This window comes from Sylvia atricapilla, chromosome 28, assembly GCF_009819655.1.
Source record: "Sylvia atricapilla isolate bSylAtr1 chromosome 28, bSylAtr1.pri, whole genome shotgun sequence".
NCBI classification, from domain to species: Eukaryota; Metazoa; Chordata; class Aves; order Passeriformes; family Sylviidae; genus Sylvia; species Sylvia atricapilla.
Window position 1 is genome coordinate 928857 of NC_089167.1, and position 20891 is coordinate 949747.

Genomic DNA, 20891 nt, shown 5'->3' on the forward strand with positions numbered 1-20891 from the left:
GCTGAGGGGCGGTGGGCGTGGCCTGAGCGCGGCCCGCGCAGGCGCGCTGAGGGGCGGTGGGCGTGGCCTGAGCACGGCCCGCGCAGGCGCGCTGAGGGCCGATGGGCGTGACCTACTCGCGGCCCGCGCACGCGCACTGAGGGCCGATGGGCGTGACCTACTCGCGGCCCGCGCACGCGCACTGAGGGCGGTGAGCGTGGCCTGAGCGCGGCCCGCGCAGGCGCGCTGAGGGCGGTGGGCGTGGCCTGAGCGCGGCCCGCGCACGCGCACTGAGGGGCGGTGGGCGTGGCCTGAGCGCGGCCCGCGCAGGCTCACTGAGGGCTGTGGGCGTGGCCTGAGCGCGGCCCGCGCAGGCGCACTGAGGGGCAGGCGGTGCCGTGAGGGCGGGGCCCAGGGGGCGGGGCTCCCGCCATGTCGCAGCGCGCCGGCGACCGCGATCGCGACAGGGAGCGGGAGCTGCAGTGGTCGGCCCGCAGGATGGGCACGTCGCTGCTGCTGCAGCTGTCGGCGCACGAGCGAGAGCTCGACCTGGTGTGCCTCGACCACAGCTACGCCAAGCCCTGGAGCGCGCACCCCGACGCCAGCGCCGCCCGGCCCGCCCGGCTCCTCTTCCTCACCCCGCGGAGACACCTCGGCAGCGCCCCGTGAGAGCCCGGGCGGCGGAGGGGGAAAGCGGCGGGCTCCTGTGGGGCTGTGAGGGGATCTTGTGGGGCCGAGGGGGAAATTGGGGGTTATCGTGTGGGGCTAAGGGGGCTGTGAGGGGAAAGGAGGGGGTATTGGGCTGTGAGGGGCTGTGATGGCGAAATTTGGAGGGTCGTGGGGGCTGTGGGGGGAAAGGTTGGGATCCTGGGGGCTGCAGGGGTCCTGAGGGGCGCGGAGGGGCTGTGAAGGAGGAATTGGGGGGTCCTGTGAGGCTGGGGCCCGTAAGGGCGAGTGGGGGAGTTGTGAGGGGGAAACTGGGGTCCCTGAAGGCCTGGAGGGGTCCTGATGGGTGAGGGGGCACGAGGAGTCACAGTTTGGGGTGTCCAGGGGCCGTGGTATTGGGGGTCCGGGGGCTTGGTTTGGGGTGTCCAGGGGTCTCGGTTAGGGGTGTCCAAGGGGTTGAGGGGTATAGGATTGTCCAGTGGCTTTGGTTTGGGGGGGGTCCATGGGGCTTAGTTTGGGGTGTCCAGGGGCCGTGGTTTAGGGTGTCCAGGGGCTTTGGTTTGGGGGGTCCATGGGTGTCCAGTGGCTTTGGTTTGCAGGTGTCCATGGGGCTCAGATTGGGGTGCCCAGGGATGTCCAGGGGCCGTGGTTTAGGGTGTCCAGGGCATCTGTTTTGCAGGTGTCCAGGGGGCTCAGTTTGGAGTGTCCAGGGGCCGTGGATTTGGGTGTCCAGGGGGTTTGCTTTGGGGTGTCCAGAGGTGTCCAGGGGCCGTGGTTTAGGGTGTCCAGGGCATCTGTTTTGCAGGTGTCCAGGGGGCTCAGTTTGGGGTGTCCAGGGATGTCCAGGGGCCGTGGATTTGGGTGTCCAGCGGGTTTGGTTTGAGGTGTCCAGGGATGTCCAGGGGCCGTGGATTTGGGTGTCCAGCGGGTTTGAGGTGTCCAGGGATGTCCAGGGGCCGTGGATTTGGGTGTCCAGGGGGTTTGGTTTGCAGGTGTCCAGGGGGTTTGGTGTGAGGTGTCCAGGGATGTCCAGGGGCCGTGGTTTGGTGGGTCCGGGGAGGTCTAAGGGCAGTTGTTTGTAGGCTCCAGGTGTCTCAGTCTTGAGGCTCTAGATTTGGTGGTCCAAGAAGCTTGGTTTACGGCTTCAGGGCGCTCAGTTTGGGGCTCCAGAATAGGTTTGGTTTGGGGCTCTGGAGGTCTCAGTTTGGGGTGTCCGAGGCCCCTGGGTCAGTCCCACCCTGCCCATCTCCGTGGGCTCCCCCAAAGCCCCACCTCGGAGCTGTGACACCCGTGTGGGTGGCAGGGAGGCCGATGTCCCCATCGACGTGGAGACGGTGACGCCCACGCCGGTGCCGCTGTACGACAACCAGAAGGCTCGGAGCGTGATGAACGAGTGCGAGCGGCACGTCATGTTCGCCCGCACCGACGCCGACGCGCCGCCGCCGCCCGACGACTGGGAGGAGCACGTCAACAGGTGGGGACGGGGCTGGGGAGGTGGGAATGTGGGCTGGGAATATGGGAATGTGGGCTGGGAGTATGGGGATGTGGGCTGGGAGTATGGGAATGTGGGCTGGGAATATGGGAATGTGGGCTGGGGATACGGGAGTGTGGGCTGGGGATACGGGAGTGTGGGCTGGGGATATGGGGATGTGGGCTGGGAGTATGGGAATGTGGGCTGGGGATACGGGAATGTGGGCTGGGAATATGGGGATGGGGCTGGGGATGTGGGAATGTGGGCTGGGGATGTGGGAATGTGGGCTGGGGATACGGGAATGTGGGCTGGGGATGTGGGAGTGTGGGCTGGGGATGTGGGAATGTGGGCTGGGGATGTGGGGATGGGGCTGGGGATACGGGAATGTGGGCTGGGAATGGGAGTGTGGGCTGGGAGTATGGGAATGTGGGCTGGGGATACGGGAGTGTGGGCTGGGGATATGGGAGTGTGGGCTGGGAGTATGGGAATGTGGGCTGGGGATGTGGGGATGGGGCTGGGGATACGGGAATGTGGGCTGGGAATATGGGGATGGGGCTGGGAATATGGGAATGTGGGCTGGGGATACGGGAGTGTGGGCTGGGGATATGGGAGTGTGGGCTGGGAGTATGGGAATGTGGGCTGGGGATGTGGGGATGGGGCTGGGGATACGGGAATGTGGGCTGGGGATACGGGAATGTGGGCTGGGGATACGGGAATGTGGGCTGGGGATACGGGAATGTGGGCTGGGGATACGGGAGTGTGGGCTGGGGATGTGGGAATGTGGGCTGGGGATGTGGGAATGTGGGCTGGGGATATGGGGATGGGGCTGGGAGTATGGGAATGTGGGCTGGGGATACGGGAATGTGGGCTGGGGATACGGGAGTGTGGGCTGGGGATGTGGGAATGTGGGCTGGGGATGTGGGAATGTGGGCTGGGGATGTGGGAATGTGGGCTGGGGATATGGGGATGGGGCTGGGAGTATGGGAATGTGGGCTGGGGATACGGGGATGTGGGCTGGGGATACAGGAATGTGGGCTGGGAATGGCAGGGCTGGGAATGTGGTGATGTGGGCTGGGAGGAGCACATCAACAGGTGGAGATGGGGCTGGGGAGGTGGGAGTGTGGGCTGGGGATACAGGAATGTGGGCTGGGAATGGGAATTTGGGCTAGGGATATGGGAATGTGGGCTGGGGATACGGGAATGTGGGCTGGGAATGGCAGGGCTGGGAATGGGAACGTGGGCTGGGAATATGGGGATGTGGGCTGGGAGTGGGATTGGGAGGAGCATGTCAACAGATGGGGATGTGGGAATGTGGGCTGGGAATATGGGGATGTGGCCTGGGAGGAGCACGTCAGCAGGTGGGGATGGGGCTGGGGATGTGGGAGTGTGGGCTGGGGATAGGGGAATGTGGGCTGGGGAGGTGGGAATGTGGGCTGGGAATGAGAATGGCAGGGCTGGGAATGGGGGGATGTGGGCTGGGAGGAGCACGTCAACAGGTGGGAATGGCAGGGCTGGGAATGGGAATATGGACTGGGAATATGGGAATGGCAGGGCTGGGAATGGGAATATGGACTGGGAATATGGGAATGGCAGGGCTGGGAATGGGAATATGGATTGGGAGGAGCACATCAGCAGGTGGGGATGGGAATATGGGTTGGGATTGGGAATATGGACTGGGAGGAGCATGCCAGCAGGTGGGAATGGCAGGGCTGGGAATGCCAGAGGGTCTGGGCTGGGAATGGCTAGGAATGGGAGTCTGGGCTGGGAATGGGAATCTGGGCTGGGAATGGGAATCTGGGCTGGGAGGAGCACGTCAGCAGGTGGGGTGGCAATTCCAGAGAAGAGGAATGGTTTGGTCGCTCTGTGGGTGACGGCTGTGTGTGTCCCTGCAGGACGGGCTGGACCATGGCCCAGAACAAGCTGTTCAACAAGATCCACAAAGCGCTGCAGTCGGACAGACTGGCCCGCCTGGCCAACGAGGGGGTGAGAGGGGCTGGGCTCCCTCCTCCCCACAGACCCTGGGGCAGTCAGGAGGGGAGCTGTGGCCCGTGAGGAGCAGGCAGCTCTGGGCTCCTCTGAGCCGTGATTTTTGTGGGATTGTAGAATGTCCTGGACTGGAGAGACCCACGTGGATCATCAGTGCAGCCCCTGGTTCTGCACAGACACCCCAAATCCCCACCCTGGGGCCCTGCAGACACCCCAAATCCCCACCCTGGAGCCCTGGGGTGAAGAACCTTTCCCCAAACCCATCCTGAGCCTGCCCTGGTTCATCCAGCCCTTCCCTGGCTCCTGTCCCTGTCACAGGGAGCAGAGATCAGAGCTTCCCCTTGGAAATTTTGGATTACTGTGAGGGCTTTCCTCAGCCTGCTCCTGGGAATGTCAGGGAGAGGAAATCCAGACTGGGGATGGGAATGTGGGCTGGGGATGGGAATCTGGCTGGGGCTGGGAATATGGGCAGGGAGTGCTCAGACAGACACCGTCCCCACGGGTATTTGGCCAGCCCACACCGGCATTTCCATGGAGGATGGGGCTGATCCTTTGGGAATTCCCTGCTTCCCAGGCGTGCAACGAGCCCGTGCTGAGGAGGATTGCCGTGGATAAATGCGCCCGCAGGGTGCGCCAGGCTCTGGCCAGCGTCAGCTGGGACACCAAACTCATCCAGTGGCTGCACACCACGCTGGTGGAGACCCTCAGCCTGCCCGTGCTGGCTGCCTACCTGGACGCCCTGCAGACCCTGAAGGGAAAGGTGAGGAAAGCCGTGGGAGGCTCGGCTCTCCTCCCAGGGGCTGTTCTGCCTGGGCACAGCTGGCACAGGGAGAGGCTGGGAGTGTCACCTCGTGTCCTGGGTGGGTTTTCTCAGCTCCTCTTGGCCTCTGTGTGCAGATCCCCGCGCTGATCGACAGGATGCTGCTCTCCTCCACGGCCAAGACGGGAGCAGCAGGGGCTGAGGCGTTGTCCCTGCTGCTCAAGAGACCCTGGGACCCAGCAGTGGGTGTCCTGTCCCATAATAAACCCGTGAGTTTAACCTGGGAGTTGTGGGGGCTTCCGTGTCAGCTTTAGGTTTCCCGTCCTCTGCCTCTGTCCTCTCCCTGGGCTCTTCTGTCCTGGCTTTAGACCTGCTCCAGGAATGGAAGGGTTCCTCCAGGATCATCAATCCAGCCCCTGGAGCTGCACAGACACCCCAAATCCCACCCTGGGGCTGCACAGACACCCCAAATCCCACCCTGGGTCTGCACAGACACCCCAAATCCACACCCTGGGGCTGCACAGACACCCCAAATCCCCACCCTGGGTCTGCACACACACCCCAAATCCCACCCTGGAGCTGCACAGACACCCCAAATCCCCACCCTGGGTCTGCACACACACCCCAAATCCCACCCTGGGGCCCTACAGACACCCCAAATCCCACCCTGGGGCCCTGCAGACACCCCAAATCCCACCCTGGGCCCTGGCAGTGCTGTCCAAAGGCTCCTGGAGCTCTGGCAGCCTCGGGGCCTTGCCCATTCCCTGGGCAGTGCCCAGCACCTTCTGGGGGAAGAACCTTTCCCCAAACCCACCCTGAGCCTGCCCTGGCTCCTCCAGCCCTTCCCTGCCTCCTGTCCCTGTCACAGGGAGCAGAGCTGTCCCTCAGGGTGGAGAATCCCTTCTGTTGGAGAAATTCTCCTGAGCGTCCTGAGGGACCTCACGCTTGGGAAAACATCAATTAAAGAACTGTGCAAGATCCTTCCCTCTTCCTTGTGAGGCGAGGCAGGCCTTTTTTTGGGAAAACCTGCTGTCCCTGACACATCTCCTGTTGAACTTTGCAGAGCAAACTGCCCGGATCCCCCCTGATCCTCATCGCTTCCTCGGGCCCTGCCAACTCCATGTTCCCCACGTCCCGACGGCACCGCTTCTGGCAGTCCCAGCTCTCCTGCCTGGGCAAGGTCTGTGGGGACCCCCAGAGCAGGGCAGGGCTGTGGAGCAAACCCCTGCAGCCCCCCGGGGCTCCTTGGCCAGCTCAGTTCTTTTTTGGGGGAATATCTCAGAGAAAAGATTCCAAAAGAGGTTCTTACCACCCCCGGGGTTGGTCCAAGATGTTTGTTCTCTGTTTATTCCCAGAGGTGCAAGAAGGGGAAAGGGGAAGAGCAGAGGCTTATTTAGCCTGCTCAGGGAATGATAGCTGGAATTCAGCCAGTTGGGTCAAGAAAGGAAGGTTACAGGCTTCAGAGGTCCTGGGGTAAAACCATTCCCCAGAGAAATACAGCAGGGCTGCTGAGCTTTGTTTGCAGAAACTTTTGGTGATGCTCCAAAATCTCGTGCTCCCCTAAAAGCAGAGGCTGGCACCTGCCACCTGCAGGCCCTTCACAGGGGATGGAGTTGCCCGAATGTGATGTGTCTGGGGGACTCCTGATGCTGGGGTTATGGTTTGCTGAGGGTTCTGGTAGGAAAAGGGGTCCTGGAGATGGTAGAAGAGGGGTTCTGCCTGGCTCTGGAGCTGCTCACACACCTCCCAGTGACTGGGGTTGCTGTGGGGCAGGAGCTGAGCTGGTTCTGCTGGGAGCCTGAGGAATTCTCTGTCTCCTCTGGTTTTGGAAGTTGGGAGAGAATCCCATGGGAGAGGAGGAGAGAACGCACAAGTTTGTGCACGGCCTGGGCTCCAGGCTGTGCTGGTGGTTGTCCTCAGCAGTGTGTCCCCAGCCCTGCTGGCTGTCCCTGTCGTTGTCCCCAGCCTGCTGGTTGTTTCTAGCACTGTCCCTGATGTCCCCAGCCCTGCTGGCTGTCCCTGATGTCCCCAGCCCTGCTGGCTGTCCCTGTCGTTGTCCCCAGCCCTGCTGGCTGTCCCTGATGTCCCCAGCCCTGCTGGCTGTCCCTGTCGTTGTCCCCAGCCCTGCTGGCTGTCCCTGATGTCCCCAGCCCTGCTGATCGTTTCTAACACTGTCCCTGTCATTGTCACCAGCCCTGCTGGTTGTTTCTAACACTGTCCCTGATGTCCCCAGCCCTGCTGGCTGTCCCTGTCGCTGTCCCCAGCCCTGCTGGCTGTCCCTGGTGCTGTCCCCAGCCCTGCTGGCTGTCCCTGTCGCTGTCCCCAGCCCTGCTGGCTGTGCCTGTCGTTGTCCCCAGCCCTGCTGGCTGTCCCTGTCGTTGTCCCCAGCCCTGCTGGCTGTCCCTGTCGCTGTCCCCAGCCCTGCTGGCTGTCCCTGTCGTTGTCCCCAGCCCTGCTGGCTGTCCCTGTCGCTGTCCCCAGCCCTGCTGGCTGTCCCTGTCGTTGTCCCCAGCCCTGCTGGCTGTCCCTGGTGCTCTCCCCAGCCCTGCTGGCTGTCCCTGGTGCTGTCCCCAGCCCTGCTGGCTGTCCCTGTCGTTGTCCCCAGCCCTGCTGGCTGTCCCTGGTGCTCTCCCCAGCCCTGCTGGCTGTCCCTGTCGCTGTCCCCAGCCCTGCTGGCTGTCCCTGACGTCCCTGTCCCCCGCAGGTGATCCCCATCTCCACGTCCCTGCTCAACAACGGCAGCGGGGTGGGCGTGCTGCAGTGCCTGGAGCACATGATCGGCGCCGTCAGGGGCAAGGTGGCCGAGGTGAGGGACAGGGACAGTGCCCCTGTGACCCTGCCCCGTGCCCGGGGCCGCTGTGGCACCCTGGGCCTTGTCCCAGTGCCTGTCCCCCGTGCCCAGGCGTGCCTTTGCTTTGTGCCCCGCAGATCCACAACCACTTCTCGCACAAGCAGATCATCCTCATCGGCTGGAACACGGGTGCCTTGGTGGCCTGTCACGTGAGTGTCCCGCTCCTGTGGCCTCAGGGGGGCGCGGGGAGGGTGTGGGGGTGTTAGAGCAGGGCCAGAGGAGGCCACAGAGAGCTGGGAATGTTCACCTGGAGAAGGGAGAGCTCAGAGCGTCTCAGAGGGCCCAAAGGGGCTCCAGGAGAGGTGCAGAGGGACAGGGGACAAGGCTTGGAGGGACATTCAGGCAGGGATGGATGGCAGATTGGGAAGGAATTCCTGGCTGGGATGGAATTCCTAGAGGAGCTGTGGCTGTTCCACCCTGGGACGTGTCCAAGGCCAGGCTGGACAGGGTTTGGAGCACCCTGGGGTAGTGGAAGGTGTCTGTGCCATGGCAGGAGTGAGATGGGCTCCAAGGCCCTTCCCAAACCATTCCAAGGGTTCTGTGATTGTCCTGGAGCCTCACTGGCAGCCTCAGCTCAGAGCTGGATTTTAGTGAGGTTCTCTTTGTCCCTGTGCTCATTCCAGGGCCTGGCTTTGACCTCTGTGGTCATGGGCCCTTGGCAATTTGAGTCATTTAATGTTTTTAATCACTGTGTTCATCACCAAGGTGTTGCTATTTGGGTGTTTCTGTGCCTGGCAGGAGCCTGGCAAAGCAGCCTCAGTTCCTGGGATGTGCTGGGCTCTGGGAATGCTGACTGCCCGGGTTTCCCTGAGGGAATTTGTCATGCTGGGCTCTGGGAATGCTGACTGCTCTCTCCCTGCCCAGGTTTCTGTCATGGAATACGTCACTGCTGTCGTGTGCCTTGGCTTCCCACTGCTCACTGTGGATGGCCCCAGAGGGGTAAGGACCAGATGGAGCTGCCTAAAGAACTCTGCTTGTTTTTAAAGCTCCCTGGGTGGTTTTGTGGAATTGTTCTTGGAAGTCCAGCGATAACTGGCTGATTTTGTGGGGGAATGTGTGGGATTGCTGTTTGGAGGGGCTGGAGCAGCCCTGGTGGGGTTCCTGGTGCCCTGCTGGTGTCAGGAGTGCCCTCAGCCTGTCTCTGCTGTGGGGTGGCTTTGGAGCTCCTTGCTGGGCTCCTGTGTCCCTTGTCATCCCTGTCACATGTCCCTCATCAGCCCTGTCCCGTGTCCCTCGTTACCTGTATCCCCCATTATCCCTGTCCCATGTCCTCTGTTATCTCTATCCCTTGTTATCCATGTCCCCTGTCATCCCTGTCCCTCGTCCTCTCTGTCCCACGTTATCCTATGTCCCTTGTCATTTCTGTCCCGTGTCCCCCATTCTCCCTGTCCCCCATTCTCCCTGTCCCCCATTCTCCCTGTCCCCCATTCTCCCTGTCCCCCATTATCCCTGTCCCTCGTCGTCCCATATCCCCCATTTTCCCTGTCTCTTGTTTTCCCTGTCCCTCATCATCCCTGTCCCGTGTCCCTCGTTATCCCTGTCCCTCGTTATCCCTGTCCCTCGTTATCCCTGTCCCTCATTATCCCTGTCCCTCATTCTCTCTGTCCCTCGTTATCCCTGTCCCTCATTATCCCTGTCCCTCGTTGTCCCGTGTCCCCCATTATCTCTGTCTCTTGTTTTCCCTGTCCCTCATTGTCCCGTGTCCCTCGTTATCCCTGTCCCCCATTATCCCTATCCCTCATTATCCCTGTCCCCCGTTCTCCCTGTCCCCCATTATCCCTGTCCCCTGCCCCTCACTTTCTGTGCCATCAGCAGCCCAGATTTCTCCCTTGTGAGCCGTGGCCAGGGGATGATGATGATGATGATGATGATGATGATGATGATGGGCACACCTCGCTGTGGAATTCCGTGGGAAAGGCGTTTTCCCGGAGCACGGTGCAGCTCCAGCAGTTCCCCTCTGGCCTTAGCAAACCCCGTGGGGAGTCCCCAGCCTCCTGCTGGGATCACAGCCCCATGGCAGCCCCCATTGCTCCTGCAGGACGTGGACGATCCCCTCCTGGAGATGAAGACCCCGGTGCTCTTCGTCATCGGGCAGAATTCCCTGCAGTGCAACGTGGAGGCCATGGAGGATTTCCGGGAGAAGATCCGGGCGGATAACAGCATGGTGGTGGTGGGAGGGGCAGATGACAACCTCAGGTGAGCCTCTGCCAGGTGGGCTCTCTCTCTCTCTCTCCTTGGGAATTCTTGGGGGACATCAGCCCCCCAAATTCGGGGCTGGAACGAGGTGGGAATTGCATGGAAATGCTCCAGACTGGTCTGTGTTGGGAAGAACTGCAGGAAGAACCTGTATGGGAATGGGCCTGAGCTCTAGGGCTGGAGCCAGCAGCACAGAGGAGATTTTGGAGCAGGGATCCCTAGGAGTGAAAATCAGTGAAGAAGGAAACCTAAAATTGGCACTGGGTGTGAGGACAGCTCTGAAATGTCGGATTGGCTTCGCAAAATGCTTTGGGGAGTCACAAAAAGGATCTTTTTCCTCCTCAGGTGAAGAGTGATGGGAGTGTGCTGATGGAAAAGTGTGAATTTTCACCTGATCTGGTTCTTTTTTACCCCTAGGATAAGCAAAGCCAAAAAGAAGTCAGAAGGCCTGACCCAGAGCATGGTGGACAGGTGCATCCAGGTAACCACAGGGATCTTCCCTTTGCACCTCAAAAAGGAAAGAATCTGTGCCGGAATGTTCTGGGATGGGTTGGATTGGAGGGAATCATCTCCTGATTTTTGGTTTGGGAGGGAGATGTGAGATCCCTGGGAGTGCACCTTAACCAGGGAGCAGCTTCCTGAGTGTCCCAACACATCTGCCTGGGGACACAGCAGCATTTTGGGTGAAACCATGGTGGGTTTTTTTCCCCCCACGTGTCCTAAATCAGTGATTTGCTGAGAAATCCACATCCTGTCCACAAGGATTTTCTGTAAAATGCCAAACCCCCGGATCCTGATCCGTGTATCCCCTTGGGAATGCTCAGAGATGTGCCTGTTGGGGAAGGTGAATCAGAGAAACCTTATAAATATGATTGTTTAGCAAAAGATTCTGAAAATATGAAACCTCTAATGGAAATAGAAATGAAAGCTGACTGTGAGTTGTAGGATACTGAGTCTTAGTTACTATAGAACCTGAAAACAGCCTGAAGGAGAATCCCTTTGGATTGAACAACCCCTTTCTGCTGGCTGAGGGATCCAAAGGTCAATGCAGCAAAACAGAAAAGTCTAAGAGAGAAGTTTTTAGAGTTTAAAATATAACACAGTATGGTGGTGTAGTAGTTCTTACAGGCTGGATGTAGCTTCTATAGGATTTTGTGTCTTGTGTTGGTTGGTCACTGTAAATCAGAATATTCATCACAAAAGGAGATATGATGGATTGTAGCAAGGACCTCGCTCTCTTAACTCTTCTCTTAACTCCTCACTCTCTTCCCTCTGCTCTGAATCCTCTCTCCCCTTCCTCTGCCCCCTGCCCTTTGCTCTCTCTCAGCTCTCACCCTGCTGCTCTCTCCCCCTCTCTCTTTGGGGTTTCCCTTCAGCAGAAGCTGGTGGCTGAAGGCAGGACCCTTTTACCCCAACCCCTGCAATAAACCCCCGTGTTGTGTCCTGGAACATCTCACATCAGCAGAATTCCTTGTCCCAGCCATCCGTGGATCCTCCTACACGTGCCCAGCCCTGAATGCCACTGTTTGTCCCCCAAATTGGCAGGATGAGATTGCAGACTTCCTCACGGGGGTGCTGACCCGGGCCGAGAGCCACTCGGGCTCTGAACCCCGAGACCTGGACGCTGAGAAGAAGAGGAAACCCCGTGAGTGCAGCAGGAGGGATCTGTCCTTCGAGCTGCCCGAGAGGAGCAGCAGACCCACCTCCCCTGCAGCCAAAGTGCCAGCCTCACCCTCAGGCTCCGAGGTGGGAGATCCTCCCGGGCTCATTCCAGCTCAGGGGGTGGAAACAGAGGGGTTTGTGCCACCCAGAATCTGTTGGGGAGAGGGAGGTGAGAGGATACTCGGTCTCAAGGAAGGTTTAGCTGAGAGATTTGGGAAAATATTATCTCCTGGGAAGGGTTGTAAGGGTTGGGAGATCCTCCTGGGCTCATTCCAGCTGAGGGGGTGGAAACAGAGGGGTTTGTGCCACCCAAAATCTGCTGGGGAGAGGATACTCGGGGGATGTGGTCTCAGGGAAGGTTTAGCTGAGAGATTTGGGAAAATATTATCTCCTGGGAAGGGTTGTAAGGGTTTGGAGTTCTTCCAAGGGGGAGCTCTTCCCGGGGTCATTCCAGCTGGGGGTGTGGAAACAGAGGGGTTTGTGCCACTCAGAATCTGCTGGGGAGAGGATACTCGGGGGATGTGGCCTTAGTGAAGGTTTAGGTGAGAGATTTGGAAAAATATTATCTCCTGGGAAGGGTTGTAAGGGTTGGGAGATCCTCCTGGGCTCATTCCAGCTCAAGGTGTGGAAACAGAGACGTTTGTGCCACCCAGAATCTGCTGGGGAGAGGGAGGTGAGAGGATACTCGGGGGATGTGGCCTTAGGGAAGATTTAGCTGAGAGATTTGGGAAAATATTATCTCCTGGGAAGGGTTATAAGGGGTTGGAGCAGGCTGGTGGAGTCCCCAGCCCTGGAGTGTTCAAACACAGAGGGATTTGGGGGACAGGGCTCAGCGGTGACCGTGCTGCTGACAACAGCACTCGATGATCCTGATGATCTTTTCCAGCTTTAAAACCCCCAGGATTCTCCTGGTGAGGGAGATGAAGCCTCAGGCAGACAGAGGCTTGGTGCTGCCGCAGGCTGAGTGTCCCTCTGTCCCAGCAGGACCTGTCCAGCGTGTCCAGCAGCCCCACGTCCAGCCCCAAGGCCAAGGTGGCCGCCCTGGCCCTGCCCAAGCCCAGCCAGGTGGGCACACAGCTGCAGAGGAGGCAGGTGCCAAGACCAGAAGCTGTCCTGACCCACAAGCAGGCACAAGGTAATTCCCTGCAGCTCCCCTCACCCTGCCAGCAGCTGCAATTTGGGTTTTGCTCTGGCTGGACCTGTGTAGGTTTTTATTTTCTGCGTCCTGTCTTGAACTCCCAGCTCCCTGTGGCAGCTCAGCCCTTGGAGGGCTGGGATTAGGTTGGAAATGGTGTTTCTGCAGCTTCTGGAGCCTTCCTGCTGTTGGAAGTGGGAAGGGTTTTCTCTCTGGCTGACCAAACCCCCCTGTAGCCGTGCTCTGATCATTTTTGGGACACCCTGCTCTGGTGTCTCCTTCGTGTGGCTGCTTGGGGAGGCACTGGAGGTGCTCAGGGGATGGTTGAGGTTGTTGAATTGAGGTGGGAATCGCAGGATTTGGTGAATGAATGAAGCATCCTGCAGCAAATGGCCTGTGGAAAACCTGCTGTGGGTAAGGAGCCAGCTCGAGCTGTGGTGGTTTGTGTCCTGTTAGAGGCTGGTGGAAAACCCTCAGTCTGGTGGTGAACTTTGGGGCTTCAGGGAGTGGCTGAGAATCCCTCCTGGCAAATTCCAGCAGCACCTGGGGGATGATTCTCCATCCTCCCTTCTGTCCTTGCCCGGCTCTGGACAGCCACCCGTGGGTGTCACCTGCAGCTGTGACCCTGCACAGCCACCCGTGGATGTCACCTGCAGCTGTGACCCTGCACAGCCACCCAGGTTCCTGGTGGCTGCTTCTCTCAGGAATGCTGCGGTGGTTCCTGGTGCCTGGTTTCTTTGGGAATGCCATGGGGATTTCTGGTTTTCTCAGGAGTGCTGTGGTAGATTCCTGGTTCTCTTGGAAATGCTGTGCTGGTTCCTGGTTTCTTTGGGAATGCTGTGGTGATTCCTGGTTGTCAGGAATGCCATGGTGGTTCCTGGTTCTGTCAGGAATGCTGTGGTGATTCCAGGTTCTCTCAGGAATGCTGTGGTGATCCTGGTTCTCTCAGGAGTGCTGTGGTGGTTCCTGGTGATTCCTGGTTCTCTCAGGAATGCCGTGGTGGTTCCTGGTGCCTGGTTTCTTTGGGAATGCTGTGGTGATCCTGGTTCTGTCAGGAATGCCTGGTGGTTCCTGGTTCTGTCAGGAATGCCTGGTGGTTCCTGGTTCTCTCAGGAATGCTGTGGTGGTTCCTGGTTCTCTCAGGAATGCTGTGGTGATCCTGGTTCTCTCAGGAATGCTGTGGTGATCCTGGTTCTCTCAGGAGTGCTGTGGTGGTTCCTGGTTCTGTCAGGAATGCCGTGGTGGTTCCTGGTTCTGTCAGGAATGCTGTGGTGATTCCAGGTTCTCTCAGGAATGCCGTGGTGGTTCCTGGTGCCTGGTTTCTTTGGGAATGCCTGGTGGTTCCTGGTTCAGTCAGGAATGCCGTGGTGGTTCCTGGTTCTGTCAGGAATGCCGTGGTGGTTCCTGGTTCTCTCAGGAATGCCGTGGTGGTTCCTGATGCCTGGTTTCTTTGGGAATGCCGTGGGGATTCCTGGTTCTGTCAGGAATGCTGTGGTGGTTCCTGGTTCTCTCAGGAATGCCATGGTGGTTCCTGGTGCCTGGTTTCTTTGGGAATGCCTGGTGGTTCCTGGTTCTGTCAGGAGTGCTGTGGTGGTTCCTGGTGATTCCTGGTTCTCTCAGGAATGCTGTGGTGATTCCTGGTTCTCTCAGGAATGCTGTGGTGGTTCCTGGTTCTGTCAGGAATGCCGTGGTGGTTCCTGGTGCCTGGTTTCTTTGGGAATGCCGTGAGGATTCCCAGCTGGAGCTGCTCAGGAGGTGCTGGCTGCCTTGTCCCAGCTCTCTCGGGGTCCTGGCACAGCCCAGCCCTGCTCTCCTGCCCTGGAGCTGCCCTGGAGCCTGGGGAGGGCTCTTTGGTGGCCAGGAGCTGTGCCCGGGCCGTGGCGTGCTCCTTGCCGTGTCTCCCGTGCCTGGGTCAGTGGTGTCCTGCCCCGAGGTCCCCCCGGGGGTCACAGCAGTGTCCCCAGAGCCCCTGTCCCCTGCAGAGCCAGGCTGTGATTCTGTAATTCTCTCTTGATTCATTTCAGCTCAGTTTGCTGCTTTTCTGAAACAAAACATGCTGGTGAGGAAAGCTCTTCCTCCTGGCACCTCCTCATGTCTCTTTGGTGAGTATCTCCTCACTCCTCGCTGTCCCTGTCCCTGTCTCCTCCTCCTCTCTGCCTCTGCTGCCTTCCTCCATCCTCCTCCTCTTCCCCTGCCCTGCTCTGGGGCCGTGGCCTGGCTGTGTCCCCTTGTCCCCTGCTTTGTGCTGCCGCGTGCTGTGTCTGGAGCTCAGGCCCAGGGGACATCCCAGGCTCTGCTGGATCACTGCTGGAGTGGGGATTGCTCCGTGGGCTGGAGCTTGGTGGGGCTGGGTGAAACCCTTCCCCGTGCTGGGGGCGTGGACACCACTGTCACCCACCTGGGGACACGTGGGACAGCAGCTGGGGACGGCCAGGGGACACACAGCAGCACGGCTTGGCCTGAGGGACTGGGGGAGCAGAGAGCTCAGGGACAGAGGGGTGCCTTGGGAGAGTGGTGATGGAGCAGGGGAGGCTCTGATGGAGCAGGGATGGCTCTGGGAAATTTGTGATGGATCAGGGATGGCTCTGGGAACGCTCTGATGGATCAAGGATGGCTCTGGGAAGGTTCTGATGGATCAGGGATGGCTTTGGGAAGGTTCTGATGGATCAGGGACAGGGGACACTGATGGATCAGGGATGGCTTTGGGAAGGCTCTGATGGATCAGGGATGGCTTTGGGAAGGCTCTGATGGATCAGGGACAGGGGACACTGATGGATCAGGGATGGCCTTGGGAAATTTGTGATGGATCAGGGATGGCTCTGGAAAAGCTCTGATGGATCAGGGATGGCTCTGGAAAAGCTCTGATGGATCAGGGATGGCTCTGATGGATCAGGGATGGCTCTGATGGATCAGGGACAGGGGACACTGATGGATCAGGGATGGCTCTGGGAAATTTGTGATGGATCAGGGATGGCTCTGGGAAGGCTCTGATGGATCAGGGACAGGGGGACACTGATGGATCAGGGATGGCTCTGGGAAGGCTCTGATGGATCAGGGACAGGGGGACACTGATGGGTCAGGGACAGGGGACACAGCTGGGTCACGGGGCTCCCAGGGGACACAAGGGGACACAGCTGGTGCCCGTGCATGTGCCCCTGGCTGTCCTGCTTGGCTGCTGGCCCTGTGGGGGCTCCCCTGGGTGCTTTGGCTGCACGTTGGGAACGCTGCACCAGGGGACAGGCTGGAGGGGACAGCACAGCCCTGCCCTGGGGGGCAGCAAACCCCAAAATACCCGGGGTGGGCTGAGATTCGGGGCTTTGGCCGCAGCCAGGCGTGTAGGGGACACCCAGGGTGTAAATATGTACACCCCTGTATTGATTTTATGTCACTGATGTGTATCCACACCCTCAGCAGTGCCCCTTCAGAAGGGACATTTGGCCTCTGGGGTGTTCAGCCCCTGGCTGGGATGCCCCAGGGCCTTTGGAAGGAGGGAATTCTCAGCGTTCCAGGCTGGGGCAGGGGCACTGTGCCCCGCTGCTGGCCGATGTGTGTGTTTGGGCAGCTCCTGGCCCTGGGCTGTGCATGTGGCTCCTTCTGTGCGTTTTGGGGTGTCCCCAGCCCTTGGGGAGGTCGTGCTTTGGGGTGTGACAGAGCAAGGGAAGGCTGCTGTGGAGGAGAGCTCTGCTCCTCTGGGGTTTTGCAGTGCGGGGTGTGTGGGCTTGGCTTTGCTGCATCGCCTCCTCTGCTCCCCTTGGTCTCTCTCAGCCCCTGCCCAGCTCCTGGAGGGGCTGCTGGGGGTCCTGTGGCTGTGCTGGAGCAGCAGCTGGCCTCAGCTCTGTCCCTCTGTGCCTGCAAGCCCTGTCTCCTGTCCCTCGGGGCTGCTGCAGGGGCCTGATGCCGGGATTTTGGGATGAAAAGGTCCCTTTGGGGTGGTGGCATCACTGCCCACGGCTGCTGCAGAGCCAGGTGCTGCCAGCAGGACACCGAGGGACTGCAGTGTGTTCAGGGAAGGGTCTGGAGCATACCTGTGAGGAGGAGCAGCTGAGGGAGCTGGGGGTGTTTATCCCAGAGAAAAAGAGCCTCAGGGGGAACTTCCTCCCTCTCTCCAACTCCCTGAAGGCAGGCTGCAGCGAGCAGGACTCAATCCCTTCTCCCAGACCGCAAGAGGAGCGGCCTCAGCTCTCCCCTGGGAGCAGCAGGGGGGTGTCTGCAGGGCAGGCAGGGCTCAGGGCACGGCAGCCTGGCGCCGAGGCAGTCAGCACGTTTGGGCACTCAGACAGCTCCTTCTGTGTCCCCCAGTTCCCGTGTCCTCAGAGCCCTCGGAAGGGGCTGACAGAGATGATGTGCGAGTGCAGCTGAAGAGGCAGCAGAGCCCCAGCCCGACCCCGTGCACCAAAGCCTCCAAACGAGCCAAAATCAAGGTGACCATTGTGTCCTCGCACGGAGAGGGCCCCGGAGCAGCCCTGGGCACTCCGGCAGAAAGTGAGTGCTGGCTGCAGCTGCCCGCGGGCCGGGGCGGGGAGGGAGCCGCCTGGGAGCCCTCATTCCCTCCTTTGTGCAGGATCCAGCTGCAGGGACAGGGGCAGCTCCATGGTGTGAGTGGCAGCGGGGTTGGGCAGCAGCTTGTTCTTCTCCACTGTGCTTGGAATTGCTCACAGCAGTGAAACAGCACGGAGCTGGGAGGGGACCCTGGAGCTCCCTGTGGCCCTGCAGCTCCCTGGAGGCCTGGAGCTGCTGCTGGGGGCAGGCTGCTGGTGCTACTGGTGCTGCTGGTGCTACTGGTGCTGCTGGTGCTACTGGTGCTGCTGGTGCTACTGGTGCTGCTGGGAGCAGGCTGCTGGTGCTGCTGGTGCTGCTGGGAGCAGGCTGCTGGTGCTACTGGTGCTACTGGTGCTGCTGGGAGCAGGCTGCTGGTGCTGCTGGTGCTGCTGGGGGCAGGCTGCTGGTGCTACTGGTGCTGCTGGGAGCAGGCTGCTGGTGCTACTGGTGCTACTGGTGCTGCTGGGAGCAGGCTGCTGGTGCTACTGGTGCTACTGGTGCTGCTGGGAGCAGGCTGCTGGTGCTGCTGGTGCTGCTGGTGCTACTGGTGCTACTGGTGCTGCTGGGGGCAGGATAGATGTTAAACCTATTGGGAGCACGGTGCTGGTGCTACTGGTGCTGCTGGGAGCAGGGTACTGGTGCTACTGGTGCTACTGGTGCTGCTAGGAGCAGGGTACTGGTGCTACTGGTGCTGCTAGGGGCAGGAGAGATGTTGAACCTGTTGGGAGCAAGATGCTGCTGGTGCTGGGGGCAGGCTGCTGGCGCTACTGGTGCTGCTGGTGCTGCTGGGAGCAGGGTACTGGTGCTACTGGTGCTGCTGGTGCTGCTGGGGGCAGGATGGATGTTGATCCCATTGTAAGCAGGGTGCTGGTGCTACTGGGAGCAAGGTGCTGCTGGTGCTGGGAACAGGCTGCTGGTGCTGGGGGCAGGCTACTGGTGCTGCTGGTGCTACTGGTGCTGCTGGTGCTACTGGGGGCAGGATGGATGTTAAACCTATTGGGAGCAGGGTGCTGGTGCTACTGGGAGCAAGGTGCTGGTGCTGGGGGCAGGCTACTGGTGCTACTGGTGCTGCTGGGAGCAGGCTGCTGGTGCTACTGGGAGGAGAGTGCTGGTGCTGCTGGGAGCAGGGTACTGGTGCTGCTGGTGCTGGGAGTGGGCTGCTGGTGGTGCTGGGAGCAGGATACTGGTGCTACTGGTGCTGCTCTTGCTGGGAGCAGTGTGCTGGTGCTGCTGGGAGCAGTGTACTGGTGCTGCTGGTCCTGCTGGACCCTTGCTCCCTGCATCCCTCCCTCCTGGAACCCGCTGCTGCTTGGGGGCCCTGGGTGAAGTTTCCCCCTCTGGAAGGGTTTTGTGGGGCTCCAGATGTCCCATCCAGCTGTGCTGCTCCCCCTGGAGCCTGGCACAGCACACCTGGGGGCTCACACCTGAGCAAATCCCAGAACACGCCCAAGGAGGGGTGACGGGCTCCATCTTCCTGCCCTGAGCCTTCAGAGGAGAGGCCAGAAGCTGTGGCTGCTGTCCCCTGTGTCCCTCAGGGCCCAGCACCTTGCAGAGAGCTGCACAGAGCTTCCCTGCTTCTGGAATTTGTGGAGTCAGAGGTCAGCGGCGCCGTTCTGCTCAGAAACACGAGGTTTTCAAAGCTGGGAAATAACTCTGCTCCTTTCCAATCCAAGCACCTCTGCCAGTTCAGCAGCTCTGAGCTGGGACAAAACACAAATCCACATCCTTCTGGAAGGTTTCACTCCATCTTCTGGCAGCTTTGAAAACCTCTGGTTTCCGGAATCTTTTCTCTTTTTGTTTTCTTTTTTTTTTTTTTTTTTTAATTTTCCAAACTTTACTTCTTTTCACAGAAAGGAAATGAATTGCAGAAGTAAACATGAACCCAAACGAGAATTGCCTCTTTCTTTGCCGGGTGTGAGCAGGAGGAATGCACGAGGAAGGAATGCACTTGTATCCCTCAGTGCTGCAATAAACAAATTCCGTGACTTGTTGCATCCCTGTGTATTTTGTAAAGTGTCTTTAACTAAGAATCCTTACAAAATCACCCAGATCCCAGCAATTCATGGAGAGGCAGGGATGGAACAGGAGGGGATTTTAGTGGAGACAGATTTGCATTTGGTGGCGAGGGCCTGAGATTCCTCACGCAGAAGGATTTGGGGCTTTTCCCTCCGTCCTGGCTGCCGTAATTCCACGAGTGTTTAACTGGATTTTGCTCCTCCCGGTCTCCAGCGCGGTGCCTCGGGCTGGGATTCCTGGAGAAGATGCTCTGGGAGCTGGATGAGCCCCTGTGGGTACCTGCAGAGAGGGGGAATCCCTGAGGAATCCCAGAGGATTTGTGGGGGAGAGGAACTGAGGATTCTCCTTTTTGTTTTGCAGTTGTCTCCGGGAAGCCGCTGCCCCTGGGCCAGTCCAGCACCAAGGAGTTCTCAGGGCTGCTCTCCACCCCCAAGTGAGTGGGAATCGGGAATTTTGGGGGGTTTTTCCTGCCAGGGTGATCCCTGCACCTGCAGCTTTCTGGTGCTTTGCTCCCCACTGGGATTTTCTGCTGTGGGGGAGACTCTGGAGCTCCTGAAAACTCGGTGCCAGCTGGGAATTGAGGTGGTGTGTTTGTGCCCCGTGTGTTTGCCCAAACTCAGGTTTGTTCACCTCTGTCTTTGTGGTGGCTCTGGCAGAAATTCCGTGTTGGAGCTTCACCTTTGCTTCCCTCTGGCATCTTTGCAGTAAAAATAACATTTTTATTGCGAGGACAAGGGAAGGGAGCCTCAGAGCAGCTCGTGAAAGGGCCTGAACTGTGCACAGGGATTCCTGGTGGGGAGTAAATCTCACATTGACACATTTTTTCCCTTCCTGATCCAAGCTTTGGGGAGCTGGGCTCTGGCTGATGCCATTCCCAGAGGAGCCATGCCTGCCCCTGGATCCCTGGAAGTGCTGGGGTGTCCTGGGACAGTGTCACCCCAGTTGGGTTTTAAGGCCCTCTCCAACCCAAACCACCCCAGGACTCCGTGATCTGGGATAGGAGAGGAAGAAGAGCTGCTTTTTATTCAAAAGTGGATTTTTTTTATGCATGCTGACCCCGGGAGGTGCACACAGGCACCAAGCCCTCTCCCAGTTAGGAAACCCTTGGATTTCTGAGTGCTCTGTGCACGGGGGAAAACTCCTCTTGGAGCTGATGGTTTTTTAAGGCTTTTCCCAACTTTCCCAAACGCGGAGATTTCCTGGCCGTGCTGGTGCGGCTCAGCTCCCTCCTCCCTCAGCCCAGAGCTGTCCCTGGGCACTCCCAGCCCTCACTATCCCTTCTCTTTCTCTCTCCCTCCTCTCCAGGCTGAGCTCAGGTGCTGAGGCCTCTCTGAGCCCGGCTCAGCCCGGCGTCCCCAGCGCCTTCCACGCCCTGCAGAGCCGGCTGGTGGCCAGCAGCAGCCACAGCCTGCCAGCCCAGGCAGCCCCTGCCCTGCCAGGTACTGCCCCTGCCCCTGCACACAGCCAGGGGACAGGTGACAGCACGGGGAGAGCCTCTGCTCGCCTGCCCCGCCTGGAGGTGTGGGGGATTTCTTACGGGGGCAGTTGTGGCTGTGGGGTGTGGGGTGAGGGCTCAGAACACCCACAGCTCCTGTGTTCCACAGTCAGCTTCTGTGGCTGCAGCAGGGAA

General features: G+C 59.6%; 1 protein-coding gene across 2 annotated transcripts in view; it reads left to right on the top strand.

The window, feature by feature from the left end:
• Positions 1-367: 367 nt before the first annotated feature.
• The window catches only part of KANSL3 (KAT8 regulatory NSL complex subunit 3), a 28884-nt gene continuing 8360 nt past the window's right edge, over positions 368-20891 (top strand). The window contains exons 1-17 of one of the 2 annotated variants that reach the window (XM_066337238.1): positions 368-644; positions 1949-2119; positions 4009-4099; positions 4677-4862; positions 5000-5131; positions 5926-6042; positions 7567-7668; positions 7791-7862; positions 8578-8652; positions 9752-9909; positions 10327-10390; positions 11455-11655; positions 12556-12706; positions 14731-14808; positions 17006-17188; positions 19622-19694; positions 20567-20700. In XM_066337238.1, the coding sequence (XP_066193335.1) occupies positions 412-644; positions 1949-2119; positions 4009-4099; positions 4677-4862; positions 5000-5131; positions 5926-6042; positions 7567-7668; positions 7791-7862; positions 8578-8652; positions 9752-9909; positions 10327-10390; positions 11455-11655; positions 12556-12706; positions 14731-14808; positions 17006-17188; positions 19622-19694; positions 20567-20700 (2221 nt within the window). In that variant the 5' untranslated portion in view covers positions 368-411. The remainder of the gene's footprint in view (positions 645-1948; positions 2120-4008; positions 4100-4676; positions 4863-4999; positions 5132-5925; positions 6043-7566; positions 7669-7790; positions 7863-8577; positions 8653-9751; positions 9910-10326; positions 10391-11454; positions 11656-12555; positions 12707-14730; positions 14809-17005; positions 17189-19621; positions 19695-20566; positions 20701-20891) is intronic. The other variant, XM_066337239.1, reaches the window with a different exon arrangement.